Here is a 23,885-nt window from a genome sequence, read left to right as displayed (position 1 = left end):
CACGAAATAGGCTGCACTGCTGCTTAGATACTACAGTGGTTTCCAGATGTATAGTTTTCCATGGATTTAAAAATGTTCCATTTAAAACGGCTGAAACAAGAGCTTAAGCTGTTTAAAAGAGAAATGTAAATATTACTCTGGGCAGGCAAGGAGCAGTCATTAGTACTGAGAACGTAAGTTATGGTCAGAAGAGTTGCCAAAGGCCCAAGGTTCATGGTTGTATCACAGCCACTGTTAAGGCTGAGTGATTATCAGCTAAATATGAGATAGTACTAGCTTGGAGAGAGCCAAACATCGAACATTATGGTCAATCTGAGCAATCTGAGTGGGCAAGTAATGCATTGTTATCACAGTCTGCAGCCAATCACAACTATGTTTGAACAGTTGCAGAATCAGCTGTTATCTTGGGTGTATTTTTGTTCTATAATGAGTTTTGATAAACAGAACAGATGATAATATTACTCACCCATATCTGCAGCAATTTATTTCCCTGCACATTTCAGGTTCATGCAGGCTGTGCGCTGTAAATCAAGTTTTGATGGAGGTTGAGGGAACTTAATCGGGCCTTCAGAAAAAAATTCTTTGTTCTACAATTTGGACCGCAGGACGCCTACACTGCGTGACTTTACATTTATGTGTCAGTTAATTTTTTACAACTGCTTTATTTCCAGTAAAAGATAGCATTGAGAAAACATGCGTGTCTTGTAGTGCTGATTCTGGCAGGGAGCAGGAGAATGAAAAACGAATACAAAGCAAGTTTTAATGCTCTCGCTACACGCCTCATTTTATGTTCTCCTAAATATGAAGTTAAGTCGTTTGATCCTTTCGTATCTGACAGCTATAAATCCCAAAGTTAATTCTGTAATGTTTAAGAAATGGGGAGATAATTCCCAGAGCCTCCCCACATGCTGCCTCTGAGCCTCAGCTCTCCCTGCAGTGTCTCTTCGATTCTCCCCTACGGATGTTGCTCTTTGAGAGGATGTCTTTGTCTGTCAACGCCGGGGAGCCTTCCAGAGGTTCAGGAGGACAGAGCCGCTTCACCTTCTCTGGAGTTCCGCCCTGCAGGTCGAGTGTTACTATGGTTTTAGATTGAAGAAACAAAAAGAATCACAAAGGGATTGTTGAAAGATATACTGAAATTTAAAGTGAAGGGCCTGCAGAATCATTTAGTTGTGGGAGATGGGAAGCAAACAAAGGTGAAAGGAGAGAAAGAGGAAGGTAAAGACAGAGTGGGAGATACTGGGCGGAAGATAAACAGTTTCTCTCCCTCGCTGCGTGGGCCAAATAAATCTTCACATGACTAATGGTTGGCTCCATTGTTTTTGTTTTGTTCTTCTAGCGGTGGGATGGAAGCCACTTGTTCTTAAGGCCGCCACGTCACATCCAGGAATTACCTCACTTGTTTATCTAATCTCTTTTTCATCCTTTAGAGTGGGCGAATATGTTATAAAGTATTAACTTTCAATTTAAACCCACATATCTTGCTGGTAGGCAGTCTGATTACATCCTGTCTCTGTTGTGTGTGGGTGGTTGGGGATAATTCATTGCTTTAGGCCTCTGTTTGTCTTCTAAGACACACATGCTTAACTTCACGCATATTAAGACAGAAAATATAGACGCACATGCATGCCCAGATATAGTGCACCAACAAATCAGCATCAATGTTTTGAAAACAGACACTTAATCTGGTCCAGTGAAGTGTTTAGCTGCTCTGGGATCAGAGCCAGGATTCTCACATTCTTTGTAATACCAGGACTGGACTTGGCACAAGGTCTATAAACCTGAAGGAGAGACTCAGTGAGGTGATAAAAAACAAAACATAGTACAGTAAAGGTCAGAAAGCCTCATAAAATCGTTCACACTGTTGACCTTTTGCCACTTTTATTTGCCCTGGTGACAACTATTAGTAATGTTATGGCAGTTGATGGATAACACCTGCTACGCACTGTGTTCACCTGTTTTTGCATGCTTCTTTTTGTATTACAAGTTGTAACATCCCAATACTAGAATCCCTTTAAAAGATGTCACTATCAAAGAAAATAAATTCTACTCTCAGGGGCTTTGAATGTTGTTTTAAGTAGATGCACAAAAACGAGCTGTTGCAGTTTTATTTTGACAAAAACTTTCATTCATCTTCTTGCATTTGTTTGGCTAATATGTTGGCACACTGTCGCTTATATAGACATCTACATTTTTTATGTAGCAGCAATGTAAGCATTCATTTTGCATATTTGTTTTTTTAATTTGAATCTGTATCCAACAGTTATAGCCTTTTGGCTCAGTTTTGGTCAACTCCAGGCAATATTTGTGTCTCTTTAAAGCTCCTGTGAGGAGTGTATTGCTTATTATAAAACAAACTGAAATTTACAAGAACACATTTGTTTGACCCACAAAACCATACGAGGCCATCAGCAACAAGATGACACCTTCCATAGTGTAATTTTGAATGCCTGTAAGCACTGCGATAGGCTTGGTGTCAGATCAGAGGCCTTAAAGTACACTGAAGAGATGTCTCTTTTGTCTTTTCTTCCCACAGCAAATATTCACAGCAAGTAATACATTTGACTGTAACCATAAAGCAGGAAGAGGTTGTTTTTCTCAGACACTGCTACTGTAGATTAGCAAAGAGATAAGAGGTGTCACGTCATCAGCTGGGGGCGCAAAAGTTTACACAAATGGAAAGTTCCTCTCAGGAGCAAGAATAAATGTTTGACTATGTTCTCTAGCTTGTTGCTAACTGTGTCTATATGCTGATCATTGCTGGATAGATAGCGTCCATGGGTTTGGATGATAGCTTTTGCTAAGGTTTTTTGCTTAGCCAAAAAAAGATGCTAACTTTGGGGTTGCTGAGAAACAGACTGAACCAAAACAGTTAAATCAAAGACGAGGAGTGTAAATAGGTCCAAAATCCCAAATTGCTCAGTAGACCAGAGGGGTGACTGGGGGTCAGTTGTAATAATCGTTTGAGTTTTTCATAAACCAACCTCTTTAACCAACACCCAATCATTGGACTCATCATAAATAAATATACCAATCATCACTTTGAGGATCAGTATCCACACCAGTTTTGATTCGGTTCCTTACATAGTAAATCTATCAGACCTGTACATAGCGTACTTTGTGCAGCATTAATGACTATGAGCATAAAAAGTGTGCAATGCATATCCCTGGTGTTGGATTCAAATGTCTCTGTTACATAATAAATATACAATTTTCCCATATAGGTTTAAAGAACACCCTACGTTAAAACAGTGTGTTTATATTGTTGTGCTTGGCTTTTAGTACTTGCATCAAGCTGATCTGTACAGGGGCAAACTGTACACTGTAAATGACAGAACCAGTTACACATGACGGGGGCAAGTAATATTAAGCCAGTGATTATGTGGTTGTAGTATGTTGACCTTAAATGTATTCATTACAAGAAAAGCAATGCAAGCATTTTCCTTGCCTGGAGTCATTTCACTTATAGCAGTAATATGTGCGGCCTTGGCTACCACAGGCCAACAGGAGGAAGTTATGGAGGCAATTCTCCACTCAGACTGTCTGTTGGGTAGATTCAGACTACTGTACATTCAAAGAATGACCTCTGAACGTGTGTGTTTTGGATGCTTATTATTGAATGGTTTAGTTTTAATACCAAGCCTTCACCGAATGTATGTATTTGCATCAAAGCTCCAGACAGAGTAGGACTAAAATGTGCCTCTGTACTGTGACCTAACAGGACCTCACTCATAAATCCGTCATTGTCAAACAGATGGATGTGGTTGTCTTGGTCTGGGTTTACAACCAAAGTACAAATTGTCCCCAATGTTTATTTAAAACAACATTTTTGCAGTGCTTCTGACCTGGCGAGACCAATCATTGGGGAATGCGCATGGTTCCTCTATATATGTGTGCAGATGAATCTTTGTCACACTAAAGTCCATTTCTGAATATTTGTCTGTGCATCACATTGTTTGACGTACACAGGAGTCTGTGTTTGGATGAAGAGATCTTGAGCTTAACTGATCGCCTGTAAAGGATCAAATGTTTCTTCTCTGGATGTAGACAGTCATGAGGTGAAGCATGGACAGGAAAAAGGCTCTCACATTTTCTCAGTGACTGTCAAACAGCTCCACAACTGAGATGACTTATTTATGTAGGCTAACCCCTGATGTAGCCTCTCCCTGGTTCCCTTAAAGGTGACATATCATGCAAAATCGACTTTTTAATGGTTCTCTACCTGAAATATGTTTCCCTGGCATGTCTACAAACCCCCTGAGAATGAAAAAAATCCATTCTGCCCCTGTTTTGATTTCTCCACCTTTCTATAAATGTGTGTGAAACGAGCCGTTTCAGACTTCCGTGTTTTTGTTACGTCACAACAATATCCGGTCTATCACGGAGTCAGAGCTCGGAGCTTGTTCAGCCCATAGACTGTATAAAATACAACTCAACCCCTACTCCGTTTTTCATTACCTGCACACATGTGCTAACAAGGAGCTTAGGAGAGAGGCATGCTAGTTGTAGGCTGTCTTCATAAACACAAAGGTCGGTTTTACTCCCCACATCTGCAGATTTGAAGATCTTGTGGATGATTTTTATTTATCATGGAAAAGTGCTAGCGCTAGTAAGCATAGCCACATAGCTACATGTCGTAGCTGTAGCTGTGTACCAAGACACACGTCGACATACTGACAAATAAAACAAGTAACACAGAATCTGTGACCAATCCTTCAGAAAGGTCCTGCTGCCTCTCTGGCAGAGGTCGGTTTTACTCCCCAGGCCTGTAGATTTGAAGATCTAGTGGATAATTTTTATTTATCATGGATAAGTGCTAGCACTAGTTAGCATAGCCACATAGCTACATGTTCGTAGCTGTGTACCAAGACACACGTTGACATACTGACAAATAAAACAACAAGAAACACTAAATCTGTGACCAATCGTTCAGAAAGGTCCTGCTACAGGCGCCTCTCCGTCAGGATCAGATTCTGGATCAAATTCAGAGGGTTGAAGTAGCGTGGTCTGTGAGCAGCTGTGTATATTCAGCCAATATGTAAACATTAGATCAACGTGCTGGAGAGCCAAGGCCACATCCACTTCCTGAGGGGGCGTGGTCAGAGGGAATACAGACCGTCCTGAACAGGGCTGAAGAAGAGGGCTTTTCAGGCATGCCAAAATCTGATTTCAAAGTGTTTTTTTGAGCATAAACTTTAAAGACATGTTTTGGGGACCTCTTAGACCAATATATATTGATGAAAAAAGCGTGATATGTCACCTTTAACAGATAGCCGTTTGTGATTGCTGCTTTGAATATTATTGTTTCTGAGGCCCACATATAAAAAAACAAAACAATTTGTTGAAGTAAACCGACAGCAGAATTGCATGACTTTAGTGTCACCCATGTCATGTGTCTGACAACCCCTGTCGTCTCATTTCGCCACTTGCTGACAATAAACACTTTTAAACATCCAAATTTATGTATGAGGTTTGGTCCTGGTTTACTCTGATGCAAAACAAACTGTTAAAACGTCCAAGCTAATGCTAACCATGGTCTTTCTTACAATTGCTTACACTTCCAGGGTTTGAGACTCATTCCATTCCACTTCATTCCATCTTAAGTGATGCATGATGTCCAGAAAATGACAAGACCCATCACTGACAGTTATGTCAACTCGGACAAAACCAACTCTGAACAAGGTCCAGGCAAATACTGGAAACAGACCGCACATTTTCAGTAACATAAATATTCAACAGCAAAGCTGAATTTTTGCTTTAATCAATGACACTTGAACATGATGTCAAAGTATACAGGTCAGATACCTGCAAACTGAAGACATGTCAAAAAAGTATCTCTTTCAGGTCCATGTAGAAGCTATTCTTGAGCTTTTACCAAACACATGATCTTGACCACTCTGCTAAGTTGCCGTAGAAGTGCAAATGTTCACATTTCCATTTTACACTTCGGGCACTGTGAGGACTTTTTGTTTATGTTGGCCTCACAGATGAATTTCAAAGCTCATTCTTATTCTTGGAAGCAGCTGTTGACTAATAAAAAAATCTCACCCTAAGGTCCATTTTTTTATACAACTACTGCTATTTAAATTACTGAAGCCAACATAGCAGACTTCAGAGCAAAGGAACAACATTTTATTCAACAAAAACTCAAGAACAAGACAATGCAATGGAAAAAAAGCAGCATTTTCATCACATGCTACCCCTCAGATACACCGCAGTAAAGTGTGACTGAGTAAGACAGTTTGTGTTGGGTGGAAATGACTTTGATCTTAAGCATTGCTAATGTTGCGGTAGAAATTCCTGTTCAATGTGCAAATCTGTTTTGCTTTCTTGTCTGAACATAATAATAGCAGCTTAGTGTAGCTGTGTTTGATTATTTGATCCATCCCCTGCCTTTGACTGTGTTTATACACAGCTCTTTTGCACTTCAGCCTCAATGATGCAAAAATAAACAGAAACCTGGGCACATGAAAGGCCAGAGACAGTACATACAGTGCACTTTGTGTGCTCAATGCTTGTCTAAATTATTCTCCCCTCCTTCCTTTTGTTTATTTACGATAGTGGTAAAAAGTACACTTCTTTTTTCCCTCTCAAGTTAAGACTGCAGATTTTCTGGGGAAAGGACTGGTAAAAGTGAATTTACTGACTCAACTTATTTTCTGAAGTAAAAGTGAAAAGGCACATAGACTGTATAATTAATCGACGTAGTATCCGTAATGTCACCCATGGCTTCTGAAGCCCTGTTTTAAAGCCGATCGTTGGCAGAAGCCATAATGGAAATGTTGAACTCAACCTAACTTCTGTCAAGCTAGTGTGAGGTAGAGAGGCGGGCTTTGAGCCTCCTAGCCAACAGCTACAGTGTTTCCGCCTGTCAATCAAGTCAGCTGTGCCTCTCGTTCTGGAAAACTTGAACATCTTGTAGTGTGTGCCAATCAAGAAATGAGCTATTTAGACTAAACACATTTTTTTTGTACCAGGCTGTAAACATGTTTATTTCTGTTGTGAAGATCGGCTTTTTTGAATGGGTGTGTATGTGGTTTCCAGTACTTCCGGAGCAAGCCTCAAGTGGACACTCGAGAAACTGCAGTTTTTAACACTTCCGCATTGGATACAATTCTCACGGCCGGAGGTTGACAATTGGTTTGGCACAATATTACTCACAACTAGGGATGTCCTGACTAATTTCCCCCTCATTTAAACTTACATTCAAATTCTGACTAGCTAACCGGTTTAACTGTAAAAAGAAAAGTCAAAACTGAGCACAAATGACTTAACATGGCTAAACTCAGGATTGCAGACTCTGAGGGTAAACAACAACAAACTAGTTTTCAGGGTGTGAGCTAGCACCACCATCTTTCAGTCTTCCTTGCAGGTTAACCTCCACATGTGTGCCTGTGCTGGTTATGCTTTGCTCCAGTCTTTCTATCCTCTAATCAGTCCCTCCAGGAAGTTGCGATTTTCGCGATTGCAACTATCAACGCAAATTCAACCAATCACGGCCTTGCAATTTTATACAATCACCGCAACTTTCCCGCAAATTTGACCAATTACCTTAACCTCAGCCCCTGAAGGTCATCGGTTTTGTCATCAATTTCACTTCCTTGGAACATAAACGTAAGTCCTCACTTGATCGGCACTTTTCAACAGCAAAACACGCACGGAGAACGGGTGAAAAGCGAGGACAGCTGGCAGGACAAGTGATGATGACAACGTTGTTATTTATAGATACTAGAGTTATTATTTGAGGGGCTCAGTGTTAGCTTGGTCTCTACCTGCAGCAGGTGTGCTTTATGAACCAGCTCTCCCTCCTCCATGCATCTGTCTCATCTTCATTGATGATTTTTACCCCCCGGTGTGCGTACGTGACAAAGACACAACCGGGGGACGTCTGTTTACTATTTGAGGTTTGACGTTGTTGCCGCCATTACCGTAAAAAGCTCTGCGTCTACAGCTTGATTTATTCCCATTTGTTGATACATCAGACACTTTTAGTAAGTTTTGATAAACTCCTTGTTGAAAGATGCAGATGCATTTCAGAGTGCCGTGAACTGACTGTTTGTCCTTTGCGCCTGTTACTGCAGGTGCATTCAAGGACCGTCGAAAATGTGCAATACAGTCCTTTCGTGGCATTTTTCTGTGAATCAAGAGAATCCAAATACAGTCACAGTGGCCACATCAAGAATGTTTTCTAAAAACAACTGTAATTAAATGTATTTACTTGCCCCTGAGATGTTATTGGGGGAAAAAAAAAAAAAACGCAACTTTCACCGCAACTTTTTCAAAAAGCTGTCGCAAAATCAGGCTTTTTGGGCCGCAACAATCACAAAAAAACCCTGTGAAATCCTGGAGGGACTGTCTAATGAAAGAACTATATACAATCACAACAATGGGCTCAGTTAGCTCAGTGGTTAAAGTATGGGCCCCATACAGAGTTTTTTTAACAAGGCGCATGGGTTCAAATCGGACCCACAGTCAATGTCATCCCCTACTCTCTTCCCATTTCTTCTTTTTAGACTTCATAGCTACAAGGAAGCCCTCTTCTTTGCTTCCCCTCACTGCTTTGTAAGCACCTTCTTCCAAAAAAAGCAGCTCTAAAGTCCTACCATAAACAATGCAGAGTTTACCAACATCAATTTCTATTTTCTTTCTCTCGTTAGTTGGACACCTGGTCTTCCTGCACATCTTTGTTGATTAAATGAAATGACAGTTCAGTCATTTAGGCCCATATACATTTACATACGCACACACTGTACACTGTGTTAATATATCACCACACTTAAGAGTGCCTCACACAGTCAAGTGTTTTGATTTATGGCTAAGTTCGTGTTCGCCACCAGTAAAAGCAACAGTGGGAGAGCAGAAAAAGACTTGTAAGTAACATAATCCGTACCCGATGTGATAGCGTCAGTCTGTCTTCGGTGATAGAAGCAAAGCAAAGCCGAGATTGTAGGAGAGAAAGGGGGGTAAAGAAAAAACACAGAGAGATAGAGAGATACAAAGAGCGGCAAAGTGAGAAAAGCGTATCAACGTGTGGTGATAGTAACCCAGGATGACTACAGCAATGGTTTATAAACTCTGGAGACCTTGCTTAATGGGATGTTAGGATGTAAGATAAACACAAATGTGACGTTGAAGGAAACAGCCTCTGTCATTAAACATCCATTCATTTTGATTAGAAGAGACACCCAGCTTGAGAGATAGTGATGCTGGCACACGAACTGGAACGCTAAACTTTTTTTTTCTCGCTTATAGGTTTAACATACAACAGTCATGGCTGAGCTTAAAACAACACATGTCCTGTTGCATCTATTTCTGCTGCTTTCTGGCAAAGGAATCCCCCGCTGTGATGTAGAGAGGGCACACTGGAATGCTATCTCAAATATTTGGATGCAAAGGCCTCCTCCGTGGGATGCTGGGTTTGTGGGATCCCTGTGTGCCTCTATAAAAGGGGCAGACTGACATTGCTAGTATTATTAGCACAAAAAAGCCATCAACAGGGACATTTCAGCATTTTTCTTATCCTCATGTTGGACAACTTAATAACTAAAGACTGCCCCTCTGCTGGTACTCACTGTTCAAGACCCCTCGCAGGTCCGTGTTTGTTTGGTTGTTTGGTTTCCGTCATGGATTCCCATGTCTTGGATGAATGAAAGTACTTCCTCTCCCATATGGTCAGCTACGCATAATTAATTGGTAATTTCCAGGCTCATTTTGATATTAGAGAGCAGGACTGTAAGTGGAGAGTTTTGAAAATACACTTTCATGTGTTAGTTGTGCTCTGCGGTATTTATTTTCATTTAACTTAGAAGGAAACCACTTGACGTTGTGATTGTTGTATCTACTTGAGGTATTGGTCAAACATGAAAGAAACTTATGGCAGTGTTCAAGCAAAGGTGGTCTGGGATGGAGTCTAAAGGGTTGTTACATTCTGTGTTGGTGGGGCACTGCACCATTTAGCTCCCACGTTTGACTGTATGAAGAAAATCAGACCATTTCACTGGAGTTAACATTTAGCTTTGATGCTATGTTACAAGAATACTGATAAACTACATCATGTTTTTTATAACTGCAAAAATGCCATTACATTTTATGATAGCTGCATTAACACTATGAACTAAAAGCTGAATATGTTTGATATCTAACCTGCAAACAGCTGTCGGTTTTAAGGTTTAAAACATATTGTTTTGAATCTTTTTAGGTATTTCTTCTACCAGATTAAGTTAATGATGATGCTAACTAATACTCTGTTGAATTAATTATGTACTAACTAGTTGACAGCTTTAAATACCTCGGAGTAACATTGGACAATCAACTCACTTTCAACCAGCACACCAGTGACATTCAAAAAAGGAGCCATCAAAGACTGTCAGCCATCCATAAACTGAAAGGACTCTATGTTGCCCCCCGTCTCCCTCTGCTGCTATCAAAGCATGACTCAATCCATCCTCCTGTACTGCTCTTATATGTTAAAAACAAGGCCAAACTCACACACATAACTACCACAGCTTCTAAAATCATCGGTCTCCCCACACCAAACCTCACAGACTTAGACAACAGGACCATCATACGCATCGCAACCCCAATAGAACAGGACATCACACATCCACTAAACACCCACCTCATCCCACTCCCCCTCAGGACGCAGGTACAGAGCACTGAGGTGCAGAAGGGCTCGCCTCGGCAAGAGCCTGATCCCTATTGTTATAGCGAGCCTGAACAAAAGGCCTTGCTGAATGACACAACTCTGTCTGAGTGTTGATGTCTTGGTGGACAGTTTGTTGAGCCTACAGTGTATGTTCTATGTTTGTCTATGTCTGTGGAGATGCAGAAAGGTGCTGTGGAAAAGAATTTCCCCAAGGGGACAATACAGTCTAAAGTCTAAAGTCATTAGCTGTTGGTTAGCACAGTCAGCTGTTGACTGCTATCCAGCTATAGGCCAACTCAAGATCCCCCAATCCTTGCCGTTTGAGAAACTCAGCAAATATGTGTTGTTAGAACTTGTAAAATCGAATAATTCTGCTTTTTATTCTGGACAATGGAGCACACTCTTGTGTAAAATACCTTTCGAATACAGCTTTGTTTACATTTTTAACTTGTTGGTTTTGGAGAAAATATAAATGAAACTCTCACTCTAACTTGAGTTATATGTGAAACTACTGGAATCAGGTCCTGTCTAGACCTATTCTGAAAATTAATTTCCGGAATGAATTTTGATAGTAAAAACAAGCAAGTGCCCTCACCGCTGTACCAGTATCTATAAAAGAAAAGCAAACATTTCTGTTGGATCTGCTCATGGAAGCTCCAGAGAGGTAAAGAACTAGAGTTCAAGGCAAAGTATTTTTCTCAAACTCTCACTTTTGATACAAAGAGAAAGTTGCTTCTATTAATAACGAAATGTCAAAACATAATTTGCAAACCTCTTTTACTTTTCAGATAAATTGCCATTTATCTTTCATAGATCAGACATAAAAAACTCTCTGATTCATCTTTCTCGGATACTTGTCATCAATCTTCGACAGTATTTCCTGTAGACATAACACTGTCAAACTGTTGATTTAGAAGTTCTCTGAAGTTAAAGGCTACATTCATGTAGTAAGATTTTTATTAGTGACTATATGTTAGTCTCAGTCAGAAAAAGGACAAATGGGAAATTTGTGCCTGAGGGTAAAAGTTATCTTTATAACAGCAAAAGCAAATCGCCAGATTAAATGTTTTGAAATATATTATTTATTCTCCCAAAGGAAATTTAAAAAAACATCTGATTAAGTGTCTTTTCAATTCTCAGGGCTTTATTCTTGGTAATTTGACCTTATCTTAAAAAAAAACCCTAAAACTTCCAATTTGACTCAACTATAACCGCATTTCTGTCAATTTCTGTTTCAAAATCATGACTTGGAACCACATTCTTCAAGATTTACTCACACTTTCTAGGAACCAAGCCTTGTTATTTCAGTGTGGCTTACTATTGTTGTTCTCAGTGTAAATTGGCCAGTTACAAAGCTCATTAGTCATTTGAAAATTCATCACATCAGAGTTTTATGGTCATGCTTTCCACTATTTTTCACAATGTATGTTTATTTTAAATGCTTGACACTTATTAATTATTTAAAAGTTTCTGTGCCGTCACTAGTATTTGACAGAATGTGGAAAATCAATTTGTTTAATCAGCAAATGAATGTTTGAAGTTCTTAATTGCTTTTCCAAAGAAACAACCAACAAATCAACCAACCTAAAAAACCCAACTATTGGTCAGTTGCTCTCATTTGGTCTCTCTTGTTGACAGTCGAATGTGACAGGAAACCTTCTAAGGAGGAAACCTTCTAAGGGTGGATAAAAAAAGTTGGCCTCAGAACCCGTCAAATGTTTTTGGACATCACCAAGATAGCCTGATGATTTGCCCAGTGATTAATTCAGAAGAACACTTAGTTTGTTTGTTCAAGTTTGCGCACAAATGTCTTATGTCCTTGGAAGTGCACCATCCAAAAGTCTCAAAGAAATCAGAGAGACAAACGTTATAAAGAAGACAGCATAAAGTAGAGCAAACAGATGACTATTAGAGGACTGAGAGCTGGCAGTAATTTTTTCTCAGAAGGCAGATCAACAGTATTTCAGATAAGATAAAACTTTATTCATCCTGGGGGGGGGGATTTGGAACGAAATTTGTACGGAGCAAAAGAATATTATAAAACCACCCATCCCACTTCTCACAAATTTGGTCACTTATATATTTAATTACATGAACTGTGCTACTTTTATAACTACAGAAAACATATTTCTTTTAGATAAGCCTTTTATAATTTCCAGTACATTTAATTTTCAACATGTCTAATCTGTTTGATATCACTGTTGCTATCTTCCTTTGTTTTTTTATTCTTGTTTTAAACTGTCTGATTCAAAAAGTAGGAGTAATGAAATGTTATAATCCTTGTTGAAGCATTTAGAGCACTTGAACTTAAAGGACCTCTGCCAAAGCTGTATGCTTAACGCAAATAGACGACATCCTTATCAGTTGCTATTCTAAACATAGATATTACATTTCCTTTTTGCGTAGCTGACATTTTGTCTTGTAATAAAGCATTCATATTGCTGAATAAAGTTCAGGTTTGAGTGCAAACTTCCACGAACATACAAAAGAGGACAGCCTCTTTCGTTAGCTTCAACTATGACAGCAGGATTCCATACAGGGATGGATGTTAAAGATACGAACATAGGTAATTACAAAACCTGTAAACATACTTTATTTTATTTTAAAGCTAGTTAATAATAGAGGAATGCCTTAAAAGGTCCTCTCTTAAAGTGATGTCATGCTGTAAGAAGTAAGCTAGTAGGATCAGATAGACATGGTTACGAATGCAGCTGACGTTAGCCCAGATAACTACACCTTTAATCTGCTCCTTACACTCTGTCTCTTGTTGTGATTGTTTTTTTTATAAAGTGGTTTAGCCTCAGAATGAAAGGAACTTAACTAAGACTAAAACTAAACTTAATTTAACTTGTTTAATGCTTCCTTACATTAAAGATTCCAACATTTACCAGCAAGTCAACCCTGGAGTGCCTATCTTGGATAGCTCAATTGTGATAGTAACACACTCTGTTTGGGGGAAACAAATACCCTGTTTCATTTTCAAGTTTTTGTTATTTTTGTTCCTCTTTCCTAATATTTTCGTCTGTCTGTTGGCCACTGTCTCTCAGTTTTGACATTCTAAAGAAATGTGGCAGCAATTGAGTAAAAGCCTGGATGTTGGCCACCGGGGCTAATGTCACAGAGGTCAACTGTGAGTTGTTACTCACCTAATCTTGACAGAGTGTAAGACGGAGAGCCTTAGAACTGTTTTCAGTTGGATTTAACAATAAACCAGCCATCTAGACTGAGTAAGACATTCCCATCCCTTCAGTGAAGAATGGCAGAGCAGTGAGTCTGCGTAACACCTCCTAAAGCCCTACAAGGGTGAGTTATTAGCTCAGGTTACAAAGAGGGGTGTCAAATTCACCTTTCATTGATGGTGGGCGATAAGAAGGTGTAAGTGTATTAGCTGGTGGCGGTCCCAAAGCTTTTTATACACCAGGAGGTGCTGATTTGGGGGGATGGGTCACTGTGGGTAACAGCCTCCCATGCTCCAGTCCATTAATGTGGACAGAAATGGGTCCTGGCCTGAGCGTAAGGGATGCATCCCAGAAGTCAGGCTGCCCTGGTAATACCTCAGAGATAAGCAGAGATGAGACAGAGCTCCAACAGTAAGTGTTTTATACAATCCAGACCCACCATTTTCAAACTCTACAGTCTCTCTCAGTGATACCACTGCTGCTGTTTGGAGAAGATCAAGACCTCCTTTTGGACTGGCTAAAAGGGAAATGTCAGAAAAGTGGTAAACATGTTCTGTAATCAGCAACAATGATAGCAGGGAGTATCATCATGAAGGATTATCCTGTTTCTGGCTCTCAAGTTGTGACAATTTAGAAACTCCAGCATGATAATGTTCAAAATCAATCTCGGCTGATGGGTTTTGTGCCTTTTTGTCTGTGATGCTTTCCATGAAATTCATTTGGAGACCTAAACACTTGAAGTTGTCTTCTTCTCTTAAAACCTGCATCCTGCTTTACAAGCATGTGTGCAGCTTTTTCTTTCTGTGTCCTGGACAGCCCAAAGCTGTTTGTTCAGTGATCATTAGTCAATTGTACCTCATTAACCGTCAAAAGGACTAGTCTGTAATTGAAGTAGGCTACATTGCTAAGTGTGTGTGTGTGGACAGTTCAGGTAGTAAAGGCAGCATCATTAGTAAAATCACAGGAAGTCCACAAACTCTGCTGGATGCAACCACCTTTTAAACCTTTATGTCTCAGTGTAAAGTGGCACTGAGGGCAACATAAACTTGTGTTTATGTGACTCTTACTGAGCAAGCAGTGATTTTGTAAAACCAAAGGCGGGGTAAAGGGGTTTCTAAAAGCAGAGACAGGTATTACTGCACCAACTGGAATGTCTCTAACAGAGATCTAGCATTATATTGATGAACAAGGGTTTCATTTAAATTCCTTTGTTTCTGATGTGTTTAACGTGCAAGTGCTGAAGGTAGGTGATAAAGTTAGTTTTTTAAGTAAGACTGAAAATCTTAAAGAAGTAACACTTTCTTTTTTGAATGTAAAAGTCTGATTTAGAAGCAATAAAAGTCCCCATTCCTGTCTCAGTGCGTACATGGCCTCTGCAGCTATACAGCCTTATTCGGTCTGGTTCCAACTGCGGCTTATGGTGGCTTAAGTTGGCAAAGTAAGGGTAAATATTGTTGTATAACTGACACTGCTGACTCTGTGACTGTTTTTCTCTTGTTATACTTGGTATTTGGCATTATGTCAAATGTTTTACTTGCAGCCACTGTGACTGCTGTGCAGCAAACCTTAAAGCCCCACTTGAAAGATGTCGACGGTACGACTTTGTTAAGTTTGAAACCATGTTTTGACTTTTCTGCATATTGTTTGAATCTAATAAGACACTAGAATGGTTGGAACTGTAGCTAGACTGCTCTTTTTTTGTTTAACCCCAGGTTGGTGGGCTTCATGTAAAAGCTTACCATAAAGCCTTTAAGCCAAGTTTACTGGTCTGAAACCTGTTTCTTGTCAATTTCCCATTTGTGAGAAGATTTTTACAAGTGTCAGTATCTGACCTTTCTGTAGCCCTTTGACTCTACCTGTTGATGTCTCCCTGCACTGAAAATGGGCAATAAAATGTGACCACTTGATCAACTAAAATGGTCAAGTTACAAATGGTTGCTGACAATAGTAACTGTTGGTAGTCACCACCTGGAAGGCGCTGCATGTAACTGGAATTGAGGTTAGAGACCATCCAAATAACCCAACACCCACACAGACTTATTTTACTGCTTCTCGAGTGGTGATTTTACATGATTGGGCGTGTTTGTGTAATCTTGTTTCTCCTTGGTACTTTCCATTTATGACCCCCACCAGGTCCAGTCATGAGTCAGCCACATTCCCTGAGAGACCAACCATAGAGTGATTACTTGGTGTAGATTTCCTTCCTCCATCTGTCCTGTTGATACCTTTTCTCCCAAGGTGACTCCATCTGTCCTCAAAGAGTGGACACAATAATCTCAGCAAAGGATTTAACTGTGGTGTAAAGCCGCGGTTGTACGAGGTTCAAAGCGGTGAAATTTGAAGCTTTCAGCCCACACCTCAAATGATGTAGAAACAACCCACACCATCCACAGATTTCAGAGACTTTACATCTCTAGATGGACTGAAACACATTCATATTCTATGCTTCATTATCAGGCAGAGTGATCCATCATTACTCAAGCTCTTTGGACTCCAGACTCACTGTTTTCTTTCCAAATCCTAGGGCCAGACCATTGGAGGTTGTGTGGAAAGTGACACTTATATCAGCTTTATGTAGTTCATAGTCAGGGGAAGCTGTATTATGCCTGAATTCTGGCCTGAAAAAATGATACGTTTCACTTTAATACTGTGGCCAAGAAAGGATATTGCAATGAGAAACTAATTCAACTTGGCAGATCTGTGCAAATGGCTCGAATCCGATTTTTTTCTGTTGCAAAGAGATCAATCTATGATATGACTGTTTTATTAGCTATCGAGCAAGGATTGATTGAAATGTCCTGATTAACATTTCCTTTACCAGAAATATTGCTTTTCTTGGACAGCAAGTTAATACTATACGAGAAATATCCAGCATGTGACCTAGCCAAGATTGTGCCATCTGGAACTATATGAACTTATGAAAAAGGTCTGAAATCATTATAGAAGCTGTGTCCAATTTCACCCACTACTCGCTATAATGCAGTTGCGGCAACATAGATGCTATGTATTTTGCACTTGTTTTATCAGCTTTGCTACACAGCTCTCCACCATTTGTAATCCCTGCTGTTTATATGTTTATTGCACCTTGCGTCCGCATCTGTTTGTTTTTGAGGATATGCACAGCCGACAAATCCAACTGATGCTAGGCATGGCAGCCATCGTGCAATTGCATACCCATAGTTAACATCAAGTATATCACCTAAGACCGTTTCTGTACTAGCCTTTAAGCATGCTTGATTTTGCTGTAGAAGTGAGCTTTTTAACATTGGTGTTAATGAGGCTCTTTAGGATTTTTGGAGCCAGCCTCAAGTGGACACTTCAGTTTTTTGCACTTCAGCATTGGGTTAATTTCTCAGCACGAGAGTTTGCCACTTGTTCTCAAGTTGCTAGTTGGATTGTTAACAAAGGCAGGGCATGGAAAGAAAGTCATGGCCGGAAGTCCGACATCGCTAACCCTTGGCTGCAAGTAGCAACCCTAAAAGTTGGTCCTCACTCTCATAGGCATATCATTGTAGGACGACGGCTAGCTGATGGAGTTCAAAATTGACATTTGGTAGAAACAAAGTATTCCACTCATTATTGTAAAAAAAAAAAAAGGAATTTGCAGTTGATGTGAAGTTGCCATCCTATACCTAACTGTGTGCATTGTGGTGGAAGGGGAAAAAAATACAACAACCTAATTAACAATGCAGAGAAAATGACCATTTACAGTCATCAAGATCCAGCCATATTGGAGAGCTTTTAAAAAGGTCAAACACTTTATTGATCCAAGAATATTGAAACCATAAAAAGTTGCTCTTCTTATGGCTATTAGGAATAGCTTTCAACAAGTTTTATCTATGCAGTTCAAGCCTGCTTTTAAAGAAATATGAATGTTGTTGTCACTTCGTTTGGACTGTCAGTGGGGGGAAACAATTGTACATCAGCTAACAAGATAATTGCAGTAATCTGTCACTAAAGAAAGACGGATAGCTGCATTGAGACACTTCTGTCATCAAATGGAATGTTTTGCAACTCACAAAAAAGCTATTTTCTCCACAGACTACTTCCTCAGTCTGTCTTAGCAGTTGATGTTCCTCAGTTCTAGTTCAGGATGGGAACTGTTTGTTAGTAGGGACACTGATATAAGGGATACCATGTAATGTTTGACAGTAATTTGGCATGGCTGATCTGTTCCTGAAACATGGCTGCTACAGTCCATTTATGATCCAAAGCAAAACTCAGGCAATATTTCAAGATCAAGTTGTTGAAAAATCTCCCCTCTAAGGGATAATTGAATCATCTCAGTGTGTGTTCAGACTTTGAACAACCAGATACACAAAACTACAAAATAATACAAAAATCCAATTGAGTCAGATGTATTTATTAAACAAAAGCATAGTTCAGACAATACACAGCCAAGTCTATAAGCAAGAGGACAAAAATAATGTCGAACACTGAACAAAAGGACACAAAGAAACAAGGTGAACAAAACTGCAGCCTGGGTCTCAGTAAGGAAAAAGAAAAGCTTAGAAATAAGTAATTCACTGACATAAACTGCAATACACAGATGTTCCATGTAGTTCATCAATAAAATTAAAAAAAAAAACTGACACAAGCCTTTATCTCCATCTTGTTTTTCGTTTGTAGGTAAAGATGAAAGAGTTCTTTCCAGACAAGCCACAGTGAATATCTGTTCATCTCTGCCTCTACCATCTCAAGCTAACCACCTACATCTGGCAGTGCCTATATTGAATAAACCTATTCTCCACTTGAATGCCACTCAAATGATGGAAAAAATGTTTGTTGTAAAAGTCGGCTGTTGGAATCATAAATAAAGAACAGCTAGAGTTGACAGGGTTGACCTGCTAAACACAGGCTATAAAAACACTGTACATGGCAGTTTTGTGTTGAAAGTTGTCTCCTTAATTCTCTTGTTGCAAGCTTTGGGAGCTGCAAGTCCAGCTTTAGCCGCTTAAGCTAACAAAAATGCTTGGTTTGAATTCATCTCCATTTGTATTTGTATGATACTTTGTTTCTTGATTTAAAAGCTACCCATTGTCAGCGGTAATGATTTTTAAACCGTTTTACTGTTTTTTATAGTGTTTTTGTAAAACACTGAATAATGTAGGTTTGTGTGGGAAGTTGTCTCTTTGATTCTCTTCTAAATGGCTAAGAGAGCTGCAAGTCAAAAAATTCTATCTAACGAAAATGCTTCGTATTTTTAATTACCTAAATTCCCAAAAGTTACATGACAAGTAACCCTTGGACAGTCAGCATTTTACAAGTATAACAGCTAACTAAAGTATTATGAAATACAACTTTAGTGTGGTGCTGAACTCCAATCCAGTCCAATTATAGCAACTTATGCTAATCAAAATTCTAGCTAACGAAAGTTCTTCATCTGTTTAAAGAGTATGGTTAGACATGACAGTTTCTTGACTTATATGAGACCAAAGTTGGCTGACATTCAAGTGTGATGTTACACAGAACTAAATTATAAAAGAGAAGTGTTGGAAGAGTCGTATTTAGATTTGTACCAACTTCAGTTTCATTGACATGTTCAGCTTATGTTCATCAAATGCTGACATTGAATGTAACTCATTCTGATATCCATACAACACCTTTTTACATGATATTTTCCATCTCGATAAATCATGTCCTGTTGCTTTGTTTTTGTGTCCAGATTGAGAACTACATCAAGGAGAGCATGAAGACAGAAATGGCTCAACTGCAGCAGAGCGCCGTCCACAACCACACAGCAGCAATGTTGGAAATGGGCACTAACCTTCTCTCTCAGACAGCTGCTCAGACACGCAAACTAACTGATGTCGAGACACAGGTAAGGCCTCATTACACATAACAAATGTAGATGTGTCTCATTCTGTCTTTCCGTCTTTGTCTTTCTAAAGCGCACACACTTCCACTGAAAGGATCCATCCTATGGGCCATTAACTAAACTATTCCTCCTCCAACTTCCCCTAAAAGGTGAAAGCAAGCTCGCCAAGGACAACACGGATGCTATATAAACTCCTGTCTCTTATTTGAGTTATTTGGCTCGGCTCCCTTTTAGCTTTTATTTGGCGAAGTTTGAGGAGGAGGTGATGGAAAGTTGTGAAGTTAGTGTTGGGTAATTTTTGCTGAAGTACTAAAAGGATAACTGTTTGCAAAGTTAAAAAAAGACAATCATAGCAGAGATTAATATCTGTTAAGTATTTCCATGTGTTGGGTGAACACTTGACAAAAGGAAAACAAAGTTGATGGTTTATATATGCTCAGAATGTTCTGCATGTTGCTTCCTCTAGGAGTCTAAAGTGCCCTAAATGCAGCCCTGTGTTTTTGGTTTCCTTTTCAGGGTTTGGTGCACATGTGTATGAAATTAGCATGCTTTACTGCAGCTAACAAGAGACATAATGTCGTTTAACCATTTTTATACTTTGTGTGTTTCTTACCATGACAGGTCCTGAATCAAACATCCAGGCTGGAGATCCAGCTGCTGGAAAATTCTCTTTCCACTAACAAGCTGGAGAAAGAGTTAATGGTCCAGACCAATGAGATCAGCAAGCTGCATGACAAGAACAGGTAAACAGACACCACTTCAAGCAAACATAACCATAAAACTACAAGACCGTAAACATACTGGAGAAAATAAGACAAAGACAGATTGAAGGAAATAAAGATGATCAACTCACAGAAAGCAGTTTTCACTCTAAGTACTGCTAATGTCTGGGGGGATTGCGTAAATAAAACAAATGCTTGCTACCAGCTCTCATTGACTACCATGTAGCTTGTCCATTTCCAACACAATAATTGGAAATATATACAGCAGCATAGTAAGAAGCCCATATTTTCTGAATCCATGAGGCTATTCTTTCCATGTTGGACCACTTTGCATCAGTTGCAAAACCAGACAATTAAAATGTGGCTTATGGTTACATGTCTCATGTCTCCAAAACTTCTCCTTGACTGTGATTTGTCAAATGAGATCACATTAGATGATGTATTTTTTAAAGGGGTTCGGTCCAGATCTCTTATTGCAGTATCCATGGGGACTTCATGCAATCACTTTGAAAAAAGAGAGAACCATTTGGAGGCATAATCTGTTGTGATTCTGACTTTTTAGATCATTTTGAGACGCACAGAGAATGGATTTTAAGGACAATTTACCTAATCTGCAGCAATTTGGATAAAATTCCATGTTGTATGTGTCTTCTGTGTGCTTCCCCTTTCCTAATTATACAATAGGAGGAATCACAAGAGTAGTTAATGGATTAGATGGTGTCTTATATCTTCTTTCAGGCACTTATATTTTATAGTGCTTGGTGGAAAACAGGAAGTGAAAATGTGTAAAGTGTTCTAGTCTTAATAGATTTGATTTTTAAAATCTGACTCATAAGGCCAGTACCATAAATGAAAAAAGGGTGCATTACATAACGAGTAAATCAACAAAAACTTCAGAACCAAAATTTCAAAACAGTACTCTATCCAGTTAAACCTGTGAAAACAAATCTTTTTCCAATGGATTTGGATGCCCTGAAGGATGATAAAGTATTAAGTATAAACTTCTCTATCTTACATAACAAACTTCTTCTGACCTTCACTCTCTCCCCTCAGCCTCCTGGAGCAGAAAATGCTAGAAATGGAGATGCGACACCGTGAAGAACTGGAGTCGCTGAAGCAGGAGAAGGGGAGTCTACAGACTCTTGTGGGAAGCCAGAGCGGGGTTATCAGGGAGCTGGAAGCTCAGCTGAGCCGCGCCACAGGGAACAGCACAGCCCTGCAGAGACAGCAGCAGGAGATGATGGATACCGTCCATAATCTGCTTAACCTCTGCTCTAAAGATGGAGGTAAGCTACACGGAATCAGTGCTTACATACCGAGAGGTTTGGAGCTTTATCAGCATTTCAAATTGTAAATATGGTCTTACTCAACATCCATCAAGTAAAGGCACATTCTGACAGTTTTCTCTCCTGAGGCGGGAGATGGAGAATTCAAAGTCTATTAGAAGAATAAGCAGATGTTGATCACAGACAATCAGTCAGATCACCTAGCATAGCCGCAAAGACTTAATAGAGTTGGACCAATCAGTGAAACATAACGAAAGGTTTGGATGGTGGCAGAAACAAGAAAGGCATTGTGTTGGGATTCGTTACGTAGCGTTGCGGTATGGTAGGTCACGTTATGTTACATTACGTTACCTTATGTTAAGTTATGTTATGTTATGTTACATTAAGTTATGTTACGTTAAGTTATGTTACGTTTCGTTAAGTTATGTTACGTTAAGTTATGTTACGTTTCATTACGTTTCGTTAACTTATGTTAGGTTAAGTTATGTTACGTTAAGTTACGTTGTTATGTTAAGTTACATTACGTCAAGTTACGTTAAGTTCCGTTACGGTAAAGTGCGATACGATAACATACAATATGATACTTAATTTAATACAGTATGACACGATTCAATATGATACTATTCTATACTAACTCATATGATACAATATGGTACTATACGAAACAATATAATACAATACACTTGAATAAATAAATACAATAAAACAACGGAAACAATGTAAATACCACTTGTTAACAGAGAAGCACATACCAGTGGAAACCATCAACAACATTGAGAATGTTTTACATTATCCACATTGCATTGCAAATTCTGCCATCATTTACATTAACTGACATGTTTGGGATTTGTTTTAATTTTGGTCACTAACACTAAGTGACCATATCCCATTAGCCTCAGCTAGAGGCTACTTTTTGAGAAGTGCAAATTTGCAGATGTTAGCATGCTAACTTTTGTTAAATGAAGATATGATGAACACAGTAAACCTTCTTTGTTCTATGCAATCAGCATTGTCACAAAAAGCAGGTTAGCTAGCTATGGTTTGCATTTAGCCATGTGTACTGCTGTGTTAGTGGTACAGCCTCATGGAGCTGCTAGCATAGCTGTGTAAATCTTAACCCTGTTACCCAATGAAAACCTCAAACCAAATCAAAAACATGCATTGTGTGCTGGCTTGGCCTTGACAGGCAAAGAAAGGTTTATGTTTATGTGTCAGTGGAGGTGAGCAAACACTATAGAATGATCCAAAATTTGTCCGCCCCCACTAGTGACGACCCTTACCCGAGATAAAGCCTGCTGACCCCTGCCAGACCACAATGTGCAGCAGAGGGTTTGTGGATTGGCTGAGTACGACCTGAACTATGAGGCAGCACTCAACTTAGATTACTTACTTCCTGTGGTCTATTGTTACAGATAGAAGATCTTTTATTTTACAATCCTCATGAAATTATGATGACACCACTTCTATAAACTTTACCCCATACTGAGAGACACAGGGATGCGCTGGCTATTAAATTCAGCATCACTGAGAGCAGCGTGAAGAAGGAAACATGGTTCTTATTGTAACCTGGTGTGCCCTTGTTAAAGAAGTTTGGTGCCTCTCGTAAAACAGCATGGTGCATGTCCTTTAGCAACAAATGGTATTCACGCTCTCTAACTTTATAAAGCCTGTGGGCACTGCCGTACTAAAATGTCAAACATGATACTGGTTTTAAAGGAACTTTTTTCCTCTCAGTCAAAACTAGGGATTCCTCTTTTGGCCCTGCGTTTGACCTGAAAGCCTTTCTTGTTCAGAGTGAACTCATTTACCCTTTCTGAGTCATTAACACCACATGCACTGGATCCTCACATTAGCTTTTAATCCCATTGGTCACAGGAGATTTAAAATTAACATCTGTGACAGGGGATTGGTTGCAACTTCATTCCTATTTGTGGACTCCCTGAGGAGATGTTTGGAGACCCCACAGGGGTTCCCTGAGGTTTCCCATCAGACAGGAAACAACAAGGATATGACAGGAAGTAGGAGTTATGAGTGGACAACCCCAACCGATGATTAACATGGGCTCTGCATTTATCATGCTGCTCTCTTTTGTGATTTTAATGTTCCATGTAATGAAGGTCGCAGGCGGCCTCTGCTTGCACTCTTTCTGTTTAGTCTGGATTTGTTTATGTTGCATTAAATTACCGGAGGAGCATTTTGGCCTGAGTGGTCACTGTGTATCATCTTTCCATCTTC

General features: G+C 39.5%; 1 protein-coding gene across 1 annotated transcript in view; it reads left to right on the top strand.

Annotated features, from left to right (window-relative positions):
* The window catches only part of angpt1 (angiopoietin 1), a 67,047-nt gene that overhangs the window by 9,138 nt on the left and 34,024 nt on the right, over positions 1-23,885 (top strand). Inside the window, exons 2-4 of the mRNA XM_034705314.1 lie at positions 19,490-19,645; positions 20,264-20,385; positions 21,418-21,650. Coding sequence (XP_034561205.1) covers positions 19,490-19,645; positions 20,264-20,385; positions 21,418-21,650 — 511 coding nt within the window. The remainder of the gene's footprint in view (positions 1-19,489; positions 19,646-20,263; positions 20,386-21,417; positions 21,651-23,885) is intronic.

The sequence above is a fragment of the Notolabrus celidotus genome, chromosome 16 (genome assembly GCF_009762535.1).
Source record: "Notolabrus celidotus isolate fNotCel1 chromosome 16, fNotCel1.pri, whole genome shotgun sequence".
NCBI classification, from domain to species: Eukaryota; Metazoa; Chordata; class Actinopteri; order Labriformes; family Labridae; genus Notolabrus; species Notolabrus celidotus.
Note: the sequence above shows the minus strand (reverse complement) of the source record. Positions and strands in the feature narration are given on the sequence as shown.